The sequence below is a fragment of the Peromyscus maniculatus genome, chromosome 7 (genome assembly GCF_049852395.1).
Source record: "Peromyscus maniculatus bairdii isolate BWxNUB_F1_BW_parent chromosome 7, HU_Pman_BW_mat_3.1, whole genome shotgun sequence".
Classification (NCBI taxonomy): domain Eukaryota; kingdom Metazoa; phylum Chordata; class Mammalia; order Rodentia; family Cricetidae; genus Peromyscus; species Peromyscus maniculatus.
Genome location: NC_134858.1, coordinates 16,653,804 through 16,668,349, shown reverse-complemented (window position 1 = coordinate 16,668,349; position 14,546 = coordinate 16,653,804). Strand labels below are relative to the sequence as shown.

The window sequence follows — 14,546 nt, the reverse complement described above, 5'->3', positions numbered from 1 at the left end:
GAGTTGATTCTGGGATGTGGATGGCGGTCTATGACATGCATTCCGTTACTGCTTTCTCTTACACCAGGACAGTAAAAGGAAGTCAATCCCAGAACATTTCCTTCCTGGGCTTCAGAATCCTTCTCGAGACAAGTTTGTGTGGACTATGAGCTAAAACTTACTTGCTACCCTTCAAATCCTGGATGGGGGGTCCCCAGACTTACCCTGGAGCCCCATAACACTGCTGACCACCACGATGTGTCCCTGTCGCCTCCTCTTCATGCCTGGAAGCACAGCTTTGACCAGACGGACAGCCCCAAAAAAGTTGGTGTTGAACACGTTCTGCACAGTAGCCAGGCTGAGTTCCTCCAGGGGCCCCACGAGGCCGACTCCTGCGTTGTTCACTGAGGGGGTGTGCAGAGAGTGAGGTCAACCCCAGGACCTGAGTCCTCAGAACAAGTCTAGGAGACGTGGAATCTAGGTGGTAGCAAGCAGTTTGGAGCTTGTCCAGACCTCTGGGCCTGGGAGAGTGGGTGGAAGAGCGAGAAACCAAATCTTTGTCATACCATCCATGAGCAATTCCTGTCTTCCCCCAAATTGCACCAAGATGGCCAGACCCACCCGCCTTAGCAGGCTCCATGAGGACATGAGCGGCCGCTTCATCATCCTCCTGTCTCCACATGACTCACTGAAGTAATTTTCCCAACCACATATGATTTTCTCTTTATGTGAGGATGTCTCTCCCATGCAGCCCCTCCCCCAAAGTCTGGCATCTCTAATTAACAGATTGGTACTCCTGACTCTTGGCCAACTGGTCTACCCCTTTACCTTGGGCTAGAAGCTGTCATTTTGCTGAGGGTGAACACTTGAGTTGATGTGTATATGTGGTGACCCCAGGGGCTTCCAAGTCTCACCCAGCACATCCACTCGGCCTCCCTCGATGTGGCTGAGACAGTTAGCCACTGACTCGTCACTGCACACGTCCAGCTGGGCCACGCTGAGTGTCTTCCCCAGAGCCTCTCCAGCAGCTGCCTCCAATGGCTCCTTCTTCCCCAGGTCCCTCATGGTGGCCACCACTGGAGGCAGAGAGCAGAACTGGACAGGTGCTGGGCTCCTTTGCTCTATGTGTTTCTGTAGGATGGGTGTGTCCGTGTATGTCTGTCCATGTGTGTGTACAGGCCAAGGATAATTCTGGGTGTCATTCCTTAGGGGACTACTAATTCCCCCCCCCAAATTGTGTGTGTGTGTGTGTGTGTGTGTGTGTGTGTGTGTGTGTGTGTGTGTGTAAGCACATGGGCCATGGCACATGCCAGAGGACAACAGAAGAGTCAGTTTTCTCTTTACACTGTGGGGTGTGAACTCAGCTTGTCAGGCTTGACAGGCAAATCCTTCTACCTGTGAGCCATCTCGCCAGCCCCACCTTTTTTTGAGACAATCTCGTCCTGAATTTGGAACTCATCAAATAGACTCCACCTCCCTCTGCCTCTCCAGTGCTGAGCCTGGCTGTTTTACCTGGGTGTGGGATAGAACTCAGGTCTTCACGCTTGTGTGGAAAGCACTTTATCAAGTGAACCGTCTCTCAGACCTACTGTTGTTGTTATTTTATTTTATTTTATTTTTATTGATTGATTGATTGATTGGTTTTGTTTTTTTTGAGACAGAGTTTCTCTGTGTAGCCCTGGCTGTCCTGGAACTCACTGTATAGACCAGGCTGGCCTCAAACTCAGAGATCCACCTGCCTCTGCCTCCTGAGTGCTGGGATTAAAGCCATGTGCCACTATCACCCTACCTTTTTTTTTTTTTTTTTTTTTTTATGCTTGTGAGTGTTTTGTCTGTGTATGTATATGTATATCATGTGTGTGTTTATGGATGGTTGTGAGCCACCATGTGGATGATGGAAACTGAACCCAAGTCCTCTGCTAGAACAGCAAGTGCTCTTAACCACTGAGCCATCTTTCTAGTTCTCCTGTTTTTGTTTAAAGACAGGGTCTTGCTATGTAGCCTCGGCTGGCCGAAAACTGAATACGTAAACCAAGCTGGCCTTGAGCTTGTGAAGATTTTCCTGCCTCAGCCTCCTGAGTGTTGGAATGACAGCTGTGAGCTACCATGCCCAGCTGTTTCTATGGTCTTGCACAAATAGTCACAGATAGAGACCCACATGTTTACACATTTACATTTAGCACCAATCCAACAAATGCACAAATGTTCACACACTCCAACAAATATGTACACACACACACACACACACACACACACACACACACACACACACACACAGTGCAACCAACAGCAAGAGAAACCCAACCCCCTTTAGCAATATTATTTTTAAAAAGTGTTCTACTTAGCCGGGCGGTGGTGGCGCACCCCTTTAATCCCAGCACTCAGGGAGGCAGAAGCAGGTGAATCTCTGTGAGTTTGAGGCCAGCCTCGACTACAGAGTGAGTTCCAGGACAGTCTCCAAAGCTACACAGAGAAACCCTGTCCTAAAAAACCAAAAAAAAAAAAAAAAAGCTTTACTTTTATTTTGTGTATTGTGTGTGTGTGTAGCTCAGAGGACAATTTGTAGTAATTGGTTTTATTCTTCCACCAGGTGTTCAATCCCAGGGATTGAACTCAGGTCATTGGCTCTGTGGCAAGCACCTTTACCAGCTGAGCCCTATTGTGGGCCCCTTAGGAGATGGATACCCACACACAGGGATGCAGCTTTGTTCACAGAGGAATTCATGCTCACACACTCACAGCTATGCCCACCTCTAACCCAGAAGGCTGGGAGAATCAGCTCTGCCAACTAGGGTGATGTCCTCACCCTGGCAGCGGGCTCCAGAGTGACGGTTTCTGCCAGCCTCCTCTCACACATGCTCTGGGTCAGAGGATCCGGGGCTGGCCTGCACAGCACAGGGTGAACTGCAGTAGTTAAAGGCCCCTTTAAGTCCCCAGGGTCAGGTGCACTTTAAGACAGTAAGAGTTTCATCTCGGAGCTATAATCCGGCTTAGTGGGGACATTGCCAGTGACCATCCTCGCAGGCTGAAGCCAGCCTCCTTTGAGATGTTTTCTGGGACAGCTCTTCCACAACACTCCACCCCCCAAAGATTTATTTATTTATTTAGTTTATGTGTATGAATGCTTTTGTCTGTATTTGTGTGCCTGTTGGGTGCTCTGGAACTGGGGTCCTGGATGATTGTGAGCCATGATGTCAGTGCTGGGAATAGAACTCGGATCTTCTGCAAGAGCAGCCAATGCTCGCTCTGTAGCCCGGGCTGGTCTCAATCTCAAGAGATCCCTGTTTCTGCCTCCTGAGTGCTGGCATTACAGGCTTATACCACCATACATGGCTCTTATTACCACTGGGCATGCTTCTCTCTCTCTCTCTCTCTCTCTCTCTCTCTCTCTCTCTCTCTCTCTCTTTCTTGTTTTTTTGAGGCAAGATCTTGTTATATGGCCTAGGCTGGCCTTGAATTTATCATAATCCTCTTGCTTCTGCTCCGGAATGTTAGGATTGCAGACCTGCACCACCATTCCCAACCTGCATTTAAAAAAAAATCTTATTGCCTCTCTTTTCTCCCCTCTCCCACTGCACACTATCCAGAGCTGAGGAATTTTTGTTTGCTTGCTTATTTTGTTTTGAGATAGGTATCACTATGTGGCTTAGACTGACCTTGAATTCAGAATCCTCCCCCCTTGAATATTAGAATTTCAGATACGCCCTGTCATGGGCCTGGCTTGTGGCTGATTTGTTTTTGTTTTTGTTTGTTTGCTTTTTTAATTTTCCTTTCAAGACAGGGTCTCATGTAACTCAGGCTAGTCTTGAATTTGCTGTGTAGCTGAGGCTGACCTTGAACTCCTGATCCCTGTCCACCTCTTGAGTGCTGGAATTACAGGCATGTGCCACTACAACTGGGCATAGAACCCAGGGCTTTGTGCATGCTAGGCAAACACACTACCAATTGGTCTACATGCACGCACGCACGCACGCACGCACGCACGCACGCACGCACGCACGCACGCACACAGGCAGGCACACAGAGGTTTCTTGTTCGTAACTTTTCCTATCTGCCATCCAGCACTTAAGAAATACATGTGAGGGGCTGGGGGATGACTCAGAGGTTACGGGCACTGGCTGCTCTTCCAGAGGACTGGGGTTCAGTTCTCAACACCCATAGGGTGGCTCACAGGTGTCTGTAACTGCAGTTCCAGGGAATGCAGCGCCCGCTCTGACCTCCCTGGGCACCAGGTCCACAGCGGTGCACAGACACACGTGCAGGCAGAACCCTCATACACAGAAAATAAAAATAAACAAATCTTAAAAAGAAACATCTAAGAGATGAGAGAGTAAGTGAGTGTAATAGAAGCTTCCCTCTATGCGTCCCCAGGCCCATGTATCAGCCTGCACCCAGGAGGGTGGGATAATAGAGATAGCGCCAGAAACTGTGGCCCTAGGAAGCGAGTCCTTACCCTGGTAACATTGTCTGGGGTCATGAGCCAGCTGAAGAGCGAGTTCAAGGCCAATCCCTGAAGAACAGCCAGAGATGAGCACAGTCCGAGGCTGGGAGGCCATGCTGATCCTCTCCGGCACCTGTGACGTCACCGGCACAGCCCCGCCCCGCCCCCACTGGACCCAGTGCTAGGGCTCATCTCCCTCCTAACCCCAGCCACCGGATCCCCTGCAGAGCCCAGAGCTCCAGGGAGGCCTGGCTGAGGCTGGCCCTGACGGGCAGCTGCAGACCGTTAAACTCAGCAGCCCTGACTCCCATCCAGCAGATGTTTTTTCTTAGAGCCAAGCCTAGGAGTAAAAGGCCTGTAATTCCAGCACTGGCTTGGGAAGCTGAGGCAGGAGGATGGAGAGTTTGGGAGTTTTGTTTATTTACTTGCTTGTTTTATTTATTTATTTACTTATTTACTTACTTATTTATTTATTTTTCTATTTTTTGGTTTTTTAAAACAGGGTTTCTCTGTGTAGCCTCGCTGTCCTAAATTCATTCTGTAGGCCAGGCTGGCCTGGGACTCAGAGATCTGCCTGCCTCTGCCTGGGATTAAGGCCTGTGTCACCACCACTTGGTGAAAGGAAACTTCCTGAGACATAGAGTGTAGACTGGCTGATTTATTTATTTATTTATTTATTTATTTATTTATTTATTTATTTATTTATTTATTTATTTTTTCCGAGACAGGGTCTGTGTAGCCCTGCTGTCCTGGAGCTGATATGTAGACCGACTGGTCTCAGACTCACAGAGATCCACCTGCCTGTTCCCTGAGTGCTGGAGTTAAGGGGGTGTACCATCACACTCAGTGATTGTTTTCCTTTAGGTGGGCAATTAAGTCCAAACCTGTCTCAACTATAAATAGATAAATAAATAAATAAATAAATAAACAAATGGGGATGCAGTTCAAGGCCCAGCCCTGACAGTGCACACATTCATTCTTCAGCTTCTGTACTCAGCCTTTTTCTTTCTCTAGAAACACATTTATATGTGTGTGTGTGTGTGTGTGTGTGTGTGTGTGTGTGTGTGTGTGTGTGTCTGTCCGTTCGTCCGTCTGTCCGTCCACTTGCCATGGCATGCCCATGGAGGTCAGAGGACGGGTGTGGGGGTCAGCTCTCCTTCCACCTTGTGGATTCCAAGGATCCAGCTCAGGTTGTCTGCTTGGCAGCAAGCATCTCCACCCTGTGGGGCCTCTCACCAGCCCTCCAACTTTTTGTGTTTTGGGGGACATAGTCTCCCTCTGTTGTCTAGGTGGGCTTGGAATTGAGACCCTCAGCCTCTCAGGTGCTGGGATCACAAGTCACACCCCTGCTGGTTGGCTTATAAGTGACTCTAAACGTTTCATTATGGCACGTCAGTGAGCTTGAGGAGCGATTGGATGTCCCCTCCTGCTGTTGTTGCAGAGGGGAAGAGACAGAGAGTTCCGAAGTCTTCACTGACAGAAGTCAGTCAGAGCAGAGTATAACTGAGGTGGAGACTTTGCCTGGCGTGCAAAAGGCCTGGCTTTTGTCCCAGAGTCCTGTCCCCTTAAAAAGTCAGTTCAGGGCTGGAGAGGTGGCTCAGAGGTTAAGAGCACTGACTGCTCTTCCAGAGGTCCTGAGTTCAATTCCCAACAACCACATGGTGGCTCACAACCATCTGTAATGAGATCTGGCGTCCTCTTCTGTATACATAATAAATAAATAAATCTTTGGAAAAAAAAAAAAAAAGGTCAGTTAGATGTCAAGAAGTGAGAGAGGGCAGCCAGATGTCTCAGGGGATAAAGGTACCTGCTGCCAAGCCCAGGGACCTGAGCTCAATTCCAGGGACTTGTAGGGTAGAAGGGGAGGGCTAATGACTCCCCGAAGCTGTCTTCTGGCTCTCCTGGAGAGCTGTGACATTTGCGCCAGAGAGATGCATGCACACATACGCACGATGAATAAATAATTTTTTTAAAAGTAGTTAGACTGCCTGAAGAACTTCCTAGCAAGGTGGCCAGGGCTAAGACTGTGTGAAGACTTTTTATTTGGAAAAGATCGTCTCTGGGTAGAGGAGATTCTCTCTTCTCCCTCCACCCTAGGGAACCCCATCTCTTCCAGCCGCCCAGGGCCCCACCCCCTCATCTCCTGGGACAGAGACTCTTTGTCTGAGGAACCAAGGCTGGGAGGGAGCCGTCTGGCACCTCCCAGTTCCCTGTGAGGGGTACTTGGGAGCAGACACACCTCTTTGGTTTCTCCCTGGGCGAATTCCCCTGACTCCTGCCTGTCTGCACCCGACTGCAGAGCAGAGTGTCCCTGGCCCTCCGGGAAGTCTGATTTGATGGGGGTTTAGGATTGGGGTGGGTGTCCCCCTTGATTGATCTCAGGGCGAGGCAGAAGGAACCGAGGGATGGAGGCCAATTCCTTTCTTTGGGGATTAAAAGCTTGGGGGACAGCCTGGGGCGTGGCTCAGTGGCAGAGTGTTCATATAAGAAGCACTGGGTTGTACCCCGCTCCATAAAATGGAAAAAAAAAAAAAGATTGAGGCCTGGAGCGATGGCCAGTCTCAAGTGTCTGCTGTACAAGCGTGAGGACCTGAAACCAAGGCCCTGAGTTAGATCTTCAGCACCCACACAAAAAGCTGAGTGCATCAACCCAGGCCTGGAACGCAATCCCTGTGGACAGAGAAAGGAGGATCCACGGGGTTCAGTGGCCAGCCAGCCTAGCCAAACTGGGGAGCTCCGGGTTTGATGAGAGACCTTGCCTCAAAAAGTGAGATGACAGAGTGATAGAGGAAGACAGCCAACATCTGTTTGATTTCCAGACACTGGTGTGTACACGTGCACATCCCCACCCCATGCACACACAAACACATGGATGTTCACGGAAGTTGGATGGAAGGCTAGAAATGTGTTTGGAGTCCATGGTGAGAGTTTAAGGATGGTACCAGGCATCGAATTCAAAATTGCAAGCTTCATGTGGACTAATGGAGATTTAGAGAATGGCTAGGACAGTCTGGGAATCTGGGGTGAGGATTATGGAAGAAGTGGGGTTCCAAAAAGCAGGCTTTGAGGTGACGTTGGAAATCCTCCCTTTTGCGGGCCTTGAGACGAAAAGAGTTAGGAAAACCTACGATTCCACATCTGAGGACAGGCTGAAGGCTTCTATTTTAATCTCTCTCCCTCTCCCCATATATATATATATTTGAGACAAGGTCTCACTATGTAGCCCTGGCTGTCCTGGAACTCACTCTGTAGACCAGGCTAGGTCTCAGACTCACAGAGATTCATCTGCCCTGTCTCCCAAGTGCTGGGATCAAAGGCGTGCGCCACTGCGTTTTCAGTTTAGGTACTTTGATTTTGTGTGTCCTGGATGTGAGAAGTCTGTGCTTTGGCATGTGTGTGGAAGGCAGAGGACGACTTTTGGGAGTTAGTTCTCCCCTTCCATCACGTGCGTTCTGGGACAGAACTCAAGCCATCGGTCTTAGTGGCAAGTGCTGTTCCCTGCTGAGCTATCTCGCTCGCGGTGAAGTTGAATGTTTGATCAGGCCAAAACAGCCTTGGAGAAAGTTAGGCAGCGAGCCCGCCGAAGACGAAGATTTAGCAGTACGCTAGGACTCCCCCGCCCCCACCCTGGGATTCTAGGGCTGGTGGGCGAGGCCCATCTTCCAAGTAGTGAAATCTAGCAAGAAGGGCCCCCGATCTCAGTCAGCCAATCAGCGTGTGGCGCACACTTCGCAAACTTTTTCCATGCTGCTGTGGGTCCCCCGCCTCCTGCCCGGGCCCCGCCCGGCCTGGGCGCTAGAGCGCAGGGCGCGGCCAGGGCGGGGTCTCAGGCAGTGTCCCGCCGATCCTCACAGCCTCAGGCTGTCCAGAGTGACTGCTCCTCCGCAGCCTAGTCCACATCGCCCTTGGCCTTGGTGCACGGGGTCCGCTGGGATGAGAAGCTGCCGGAGACCGGACCAGCCTCGGGCCGGCCTCTGCTTGCTCCTGGCCTCCCTGCAGCTCGTGTCCTGGACGCTGGCTGGTGAGGCGGGACGAAGGGCTGGAATAGCATTTGGGGGTGCAAGGGAGACCCCAAGACATGTGTGCAAGGGAGAGGTCGTTCGTAACGGGTACCATCGTGTTGTGGAGACCCTAGGGTCTAGCTCTAGCTGGTGTGTGTGTGTGTGTGTGTGTGTGTGTGTGTGTGTGTGTGTGTGTGACCACTGGGGAGGGGGATGTTGCCAGGAAACGTGTGGCTGTGTTTACAAGCTGGTGCGTAAAAAATGAATGCTGCGGGTGTGATGCAATCCCAATACTCAAGAGGAAGAGTCAGATGGATTGCTAGTTCAAGACTAGTCTGGGCTATGTACTGAATTTAAGGGCAACTTTGGCTGCATAAGCAGACCGTTTCTAAAGAGGCACGGGGTGGGTGGGAGGAGCATAGGGCAGTAGCTGAGTTGGGAGACATGTATATTTTCTAGCATATACCAAGTTCTGGATTCAATCCTTGGCAACACATAAAACCGAGCATAATGGTGTATACCCACAACCCCAGGCCTGGAACTGTGCAGGCAGGAACGTAAGGAATTGAGAGCCAGTCTGAACTACATAGTGAAGTTGAGGCCGCCTCGGGCTATATGAGAGTTTGTCTTTTAAAAGCTGTATTTTATAGAGGTTTGTGTATCCGCGTGCACTTGGGTGTTAGGGTTGACTGGGATTGTGTAAATGTGGGTGACAGGGCAGTCCCTGCGAGGGTGTATGTGGTCAGTCTGTGGAGCTGTAATCCTCCCTCTCCTTGTCTGTTACATGAAATAGAGTCTCATGTGGCTCACGCTGGCCTTAAACTTATGTGGCCCAGGCTGTAGCCTTGAACTTCTAATCCTGCCTCTGTCCTACAAGTGCGAGGATGCCAGGTTATATAGTGCTGGCGATGGAATCCAGGGCTTCTAGCAAGCACTCTTTCTACAAAGTTTCATTCCCAAACCACGGGGATGATTTTTAAAGCAATTGTCTGTATTACAGATGTGTTTATTTGTCTTTGGTTGGCTGCAGTTGGGATTTAGGGGTTTATATTATTGCCTGTGGGAATATGAGTAGTTGTTTCTGAGGTTGGTGATGAATAGAGTGGACATATCAGGAACTCACAGTTTTCTTTTTAAAACTATGTTCATCCATCCATCCATCCATCCATCCATCCATCCATCCATCCATCCATCCATCCATCCATCCATCTGTGTGTGTATACACTTGTGCCACAGAATGTGTGTCTAGGTCAGACGATTTTTGAGTCAGGTCTCTCCTTCCACCATGTAGGTCCCCAGTATGGAACTCAGGTCATTATTAGGCTTTGTGGCAAGCACCCCACTCCAGCCATCTCTCTGACCCACACAGTTCCCTTTTGCACTTCTCCCAAGGACTTCACACCATCCTCTCTTCTTGCCCGAAATTGGCTCCCCTTCCCCCTCCCCCACCTCCCCTCCCCCACCCTCTCCCTAGAGCCACAGCATCAGCACCATGGACAGGGCCCTCGGGAGGGCGGCAGCGAGGGGCGAGGCGGGGTGCGGCGCGGGGCGGGGTGGGGCTGAGCGCCTAGCGCCGGCGGGGGCGGCCAAGTGGAAGTTGCATCGTACCCCAGCTGCAATATCCTGGGGTGATTTTTCCTGAAGAATTTCTCAGGGCCCCCAAGGGGGTCCCCAGGGCTAAGGGACCGGTGAGTCACCGCTGACGCATGCCCAGCTGTGAGCATCTGGCTTGGTGCCCCAGCCACGCCTCTCAGGGTTCTGCGTGTGGTAATGGTGAGAGGGCACGGTGACTCTCCAAGGGATGGATGACCAGGGCTTCTGTGATCTAGATCACCTCCCAGAAGTGAAGGAAGATGCGTTCTGTCCCTCAGAGGCCACCGGCACACACAGACCCCACGTTCCCAATTTCTGCTCAATCTGCCCATGCGGAGAACCCCGTGTTGGCCTTTGCCCCATTCTCACGCTCACACAACCTCGGGGTCATGCAAGCTCAGAATACAAGACCCCCGGGACTCCAGGAATGTGCAACTCTGGCCACACCCAGGCAACCCCATCTGCCACCCGGTCGGAAGAGCGAGCACCCTCCTCGTGTGTTTTCAGATTCTCACGCGTCCTTCCCCATGGTCCACAGGCAAATGCTCTCATCTTCCACAACCAGTCGCCCACTCAGTGACTTGGTCATAGTTTCCCTTGCATGGCGTGGGAGAAATCTCCTCAGGGTTAGAGCCTCCATCTCCTGCTGCAAGTCTGCCCGTGGGGTACATGGTGTGGAAATCTTGCTGCCAGGGCCCACTCATGCTGAACAATGGCACCAGGTTTAGGATTTTTCTCTTGTACATTTATTTATTTCGTGAGTGGGAGAGAGAGAGAGAGAGAGAGAGAGAGAGAGAGAGAGAGAGAGAGAGAGAGAGAGAGAGAGAGAGAATGTGTGCGTGCCACAGCACACATGTGGAGGTCAGATGACCTGAAGGAGTGAGTTCTCTCCTTCCACCATGTGGGTTCCTAGGATCAGGTTCAGGCCATCAGGCCAGGCAGCAAGTGCCTTCACTGAGCCATCCTGTCAGTCCTCAAAACTTTTCATCCAATTCACTGCCTGTACCTCGACCAGTAGCAAGTACCATGCTTGCAAAATTTCATGCGTGAATTTTTGGGGAATTCCATCCGTGACCCCGCCTGCTCCCTCCCTGTCTGCCTCTCTCCATATCTTAGGTTCCACTGGGCATCTCCCTAGAGGCCTTGGCGAGGCAGGGAGAGGGTGTGTCTGTGGGGGGAGAGTCTGGGAGGTTTCTGACCCCTGCAGCTGGCCCCACAGGCTCAATGGCTCTTGTGTGCCTCCTTGTCATGGAGCCATGAGAGAGAAAGGGCAGTTAGCTGCTGAAAGGTCACTGCAGCGAGGACTTGAGACTGAGCTAGAGTCTTTGGGGTTTATGGCAGGAAGGACTTTTGAGATGGGAGTTAGCAGCGACCAAGGGGAGATCCCCGTTTCCACTGCACAGGAATTGGAATCTGTGTTAGGATGCAGCTCAGTTGGCAAAATAGTCACCTAGGATGTACAAATTCTGTGTTCCATTCTCGAGCTGTGCAAAGGGGCATGGCAGTGCTTATCTGTAATCTTAGCACTTTGGAGGTGAGCAGCAAAGGGTCAGGGGTTCAAGGCCAGCCTGGCCCACGGTAGACCTTATCTCAAAAACAAAAACAACAAACTGATCTGGCAGAGTTGCTTGGCCAGATGATGTTGTGGAGTTAAGTCTTCCCCAGGGCTCCCAGTCTAGAGGGACAGCTGGGATGGTCCACTGGGGAATGACCCCTGTGGTTAGCAGGGCCTGAGAGCCCAAATTCAGCCCCAGGGGGGCTGTAATCCAAATACCTCTTAATGATAGCCTGGTCACTGAAGAGACTGAGCCATGGAAAGTGGGGCAGAGAGAAGGTAGAATTGACAGGAGTAAGGATGCAGGGCCTGCAACAGGGCCCCCGCAGAGTTTGGGAGGCAAAGTGGGTAGCTGGGATGGGGGTCTTCATCCAAGTCCCTTCCTCAAATCTGGCCCCCCAACCCAGTTCTCAGTGATGAAGTCAGCTGAGCCACCCTGGGGTGAGGTCATGGCAGATTCAGCAGAACCTGGCTCCTGCCAAGAGTCTGGGTCAGGGGGTTAGTGGGACAGTTTGCTAGGGGAGGGGACAGGCCAGGGGCTTCGGGCCCAGGGGAAGCCCTCACCCGCCCTGCCTAAGCCATATGGATCCAGTTAGCACTGTCCAAGCTGTCTGGGTGTGGCTGCAGGGATGGTTTGGATTAGGGGCCTGTTGGGCCAGACCTATTCTTTCTTTCTTTTCTGGGATGAGGGGGGCGGGGGTTGGGGAGGTTATCGGAAATAGATGTCAGAAGGAGGTCAGAAGGTGATAAAACTGGTCCCAGGTGAGATGGAGGAACATGGGAAAGGTAAGGGAAGAGTCAGAGGGAGGAGGTCACGGTAGAAGTCAGACGGGGGAGCCAGATGGAGGAGGTCAGGAGGGTTAGATGGGAGAAGATGAGGGAGAAGGCTGTGGACTTGGGAGTGGGGGGAGGGGCATGGGGCTGGGGGTCAGAGGAAGGAGGCTATGGGGGGTCTAAGAAGAGTGCACCCCCTATCCCTTTTCCTCTTGTGGGTTTTCCCTAGCAAGGGGGCTCTGTGCCGGGAAACTGCCCAAGGAGCCAGTGTGGGGGTGTAGGGAGAAGGGGAAGGATTGGTTCTGGGGCTCTGGCCAGGAACCTTTGATTCATCCTAGAACTAGGTCAGCTTTTTTTCTCACCAAAAACTTAGGGGAAAAAAAAATAACCAGAGTCAACAGACTGATGTAGCAGGAACATCTGTGGGGTAGCAGGGGAAATGTTGCTGGTCCCAGGCCGCCTGCTTCTTTCTAGACTGTTAACACTCAGGGGAGGAGGGAGTCCCCAAAATCTGATCAAGCCTTATGGAGTTTGGGGCTTTGTTTTTTTTTTTCTTTCCAACTTTCAGATAGAGTCTCATAAAGTTGCTTAGTCTGGCCTTGAACTCACTGTGTAGACCAGGTGGAGATCCTCCTGCCTCAGCCTTCTGAGTAGCTCTCGGGACTGGGGACCGTTCAATGAGGTCTGACTCCTGGACCGGTTCTGATTTCACCTCCTCACCCTGGCATCTCTCTACAGTGGAGCCTGTGGATGTCCTGGAAGCCTTAGGGGTGCACAGAGGCCAGGCTGGGGTTACTGAGGCGCCCGGCTTCTGTCCCCAGAGGAGTCCACAGGGTGACCGAGCATTCAGGGTGGGCAAGTCCAGCCTACTCAGTGTCCCTACATGGCAGCTCTTTCCAGGTGAGTCAGGGCAGGAAGGCTGGGGTGGGGGTCATCCTGGATGGGTGACGTCACCTCGGTTGTCTAACGGCCCCCTTACCCTCTGCCCACGCAGATGGGCATTTTCCTCAGAACTTTTCTGTGCTGTTCACTGTGCGGGGCCAGCCAGCCAACGGGTCTGTCCTTCTGTCTATTTACGACGAGAAGGGCGTCCGGCAGCTGGGGCTGGCACTGGGGCCAGCTCTGGGTCTCTTTGGCGACTCCTTCAGGCCCCTCCCCAAGCAGCTCAACCTCATGGATGGCAGGTGAGTAGGGGAAGGGGAAAGGGTCCCCTGTGGAAATCCCTGCACTGAGACTTGTTTCCCTCTTAGGTGGCACCGTGTGGCAGTCAGCGTCAGTGGTGACAAGGTGACCCTGGTGGCTGACTGTGACCCTCAGCCTCCCGTGTTTGGTCAGGGACCTCGGTTTGTCAGCACGGCTGGACTCACCATGATAGGAACCCAGGACAGCAAGGAGGAGACTTTTGAGGTATGCAGTTCAGTGGCGGGGGAAACTGAGGCAGAGGCTGGGGAGCTTTGTCTTCAGCCTAAACTAGAGGAGAACATTGAAAAGTGCCCAGCTTCCACCCTGCCCCACAGAGCTGAAGGAAGGGAGCACCATACAAGAGAACATTAGTAAATCAACAGGAAATCAGGTCACCATGTGTACGCAGACTTGGTCCCTGTGGAGTGAGCACTTGTGACGGGTGACTGAGCGCTCGTGACAGGTGACGAGACCACCACCCAGTGCGGTGTGCTGCAGGTTAGGCCAGTGTGTGAGCAGGTGGGGATGTTTGCCGAATGGGGACCGGTGCCTCGGATTGGTATGGTGTGGAGATTACGCTGTGGGAACCTTCCAGGAGACCCAGGAACCTCACGTCTCCAGTGAGCCGCCCGGGATCTAGAACCTGGCCCACAGAGGTGGCCTGAGGGAAAGGGACCCGGAGCTTCAGGGGGCGGGTGTTGGCTGTGTCAGTCACTTTTTCCGTTGCTGTGACAAAACACAAGACAAAGGCTTCCCCAGGAGGTTTGCGTGGGCTCGAAGTTTGAGGCCACAATCCATCATGGCAAGCAGTGTGAGGTGTCAGGTCACACTGCGCCTCAAGTCAGGAAACAGAGAGATGGATGCTGACACTCAGCTCACTTTCTTCTTTTTATCTAGTCCGGGACCCTAGGCCAAGGAATGGTGCCAATCACTTTTTTAAAAAAATTTAATATATTTTATTTTAATGTGTATTTGTGTTTTTGCCATGAGTGACTGGGTCCCCTGAAACTGGAGTTACAGA

At 51.9% G+C, this 14,546-nt stretch overlaps 2 protein-coding genes across 3 annotated transcripts in view; one reads left to right on the top strand and one right to left on the bottom strand.

Annotated features, from left to right (window-relative positions):
* Nucleotides 1-4,550, bottom strand: part of Rdh8 (retinol dehydrogenase 8) — a 6,658-nt gene extending 2,108 nt beyond the window's left edge. Inside the window, exons 1-3 of the mRNA XM_006987064.3 lie at nucleotides 4,433-4,550; nucleotides 894-1,055; nucleotides 204-383 (exon numbers count right to left, since the gene is read on the bottom strand). Coding sequence (XP_006987126.1) covers nucleotides 204-383; nucleotides 894-1,055; nucleotides 4,433-4,535 — 445 coding nt within the window. The 5' untranslated portion in view covers nucleotides 4,536-4,550. The remainder of the gene's footprint in view (nucleotides 1-203; nucleotides 384-893; nucleotides 1,056-4,432) is intronic.
* Nucleotides 4,551-8,266: 3,716 nt separating this feature from the next.
* Col5a3 (collagen type V alpha 3 chain) overlaps nucleotides 8,267-14,546 on the top strand; it is a 51,936-nt gene continuing 45,656 nt past the window's right edge. For both annotated transcript variants that reach the window (XM_016005566.3, XM_006987036.3), the window contains exons 1-4: nucleotides 8,267-8,441; nucleotides 13,082-13,243; nucleotides 13,338-13,527; nucleotides 13,594-13,750. In XM_016005566.3, coding sequence (XP_015861052.1) covers nucleotides 8,354-8,441; nucleotides 13,082-13,243; nucleotides 13,338-13,527; nucleotides 13,594-13,750 — 597 coding nt within the window. In that variant the 5' untranslated portion in view covers nucleotides 8,267-8,353. The remainder of the gene's footprint in view (nucleotides 8,442-13,081; nucleotides 13,244-13,337; nucleotides 13,528-13,593; nucleotides 13,751-14,546) is intronic.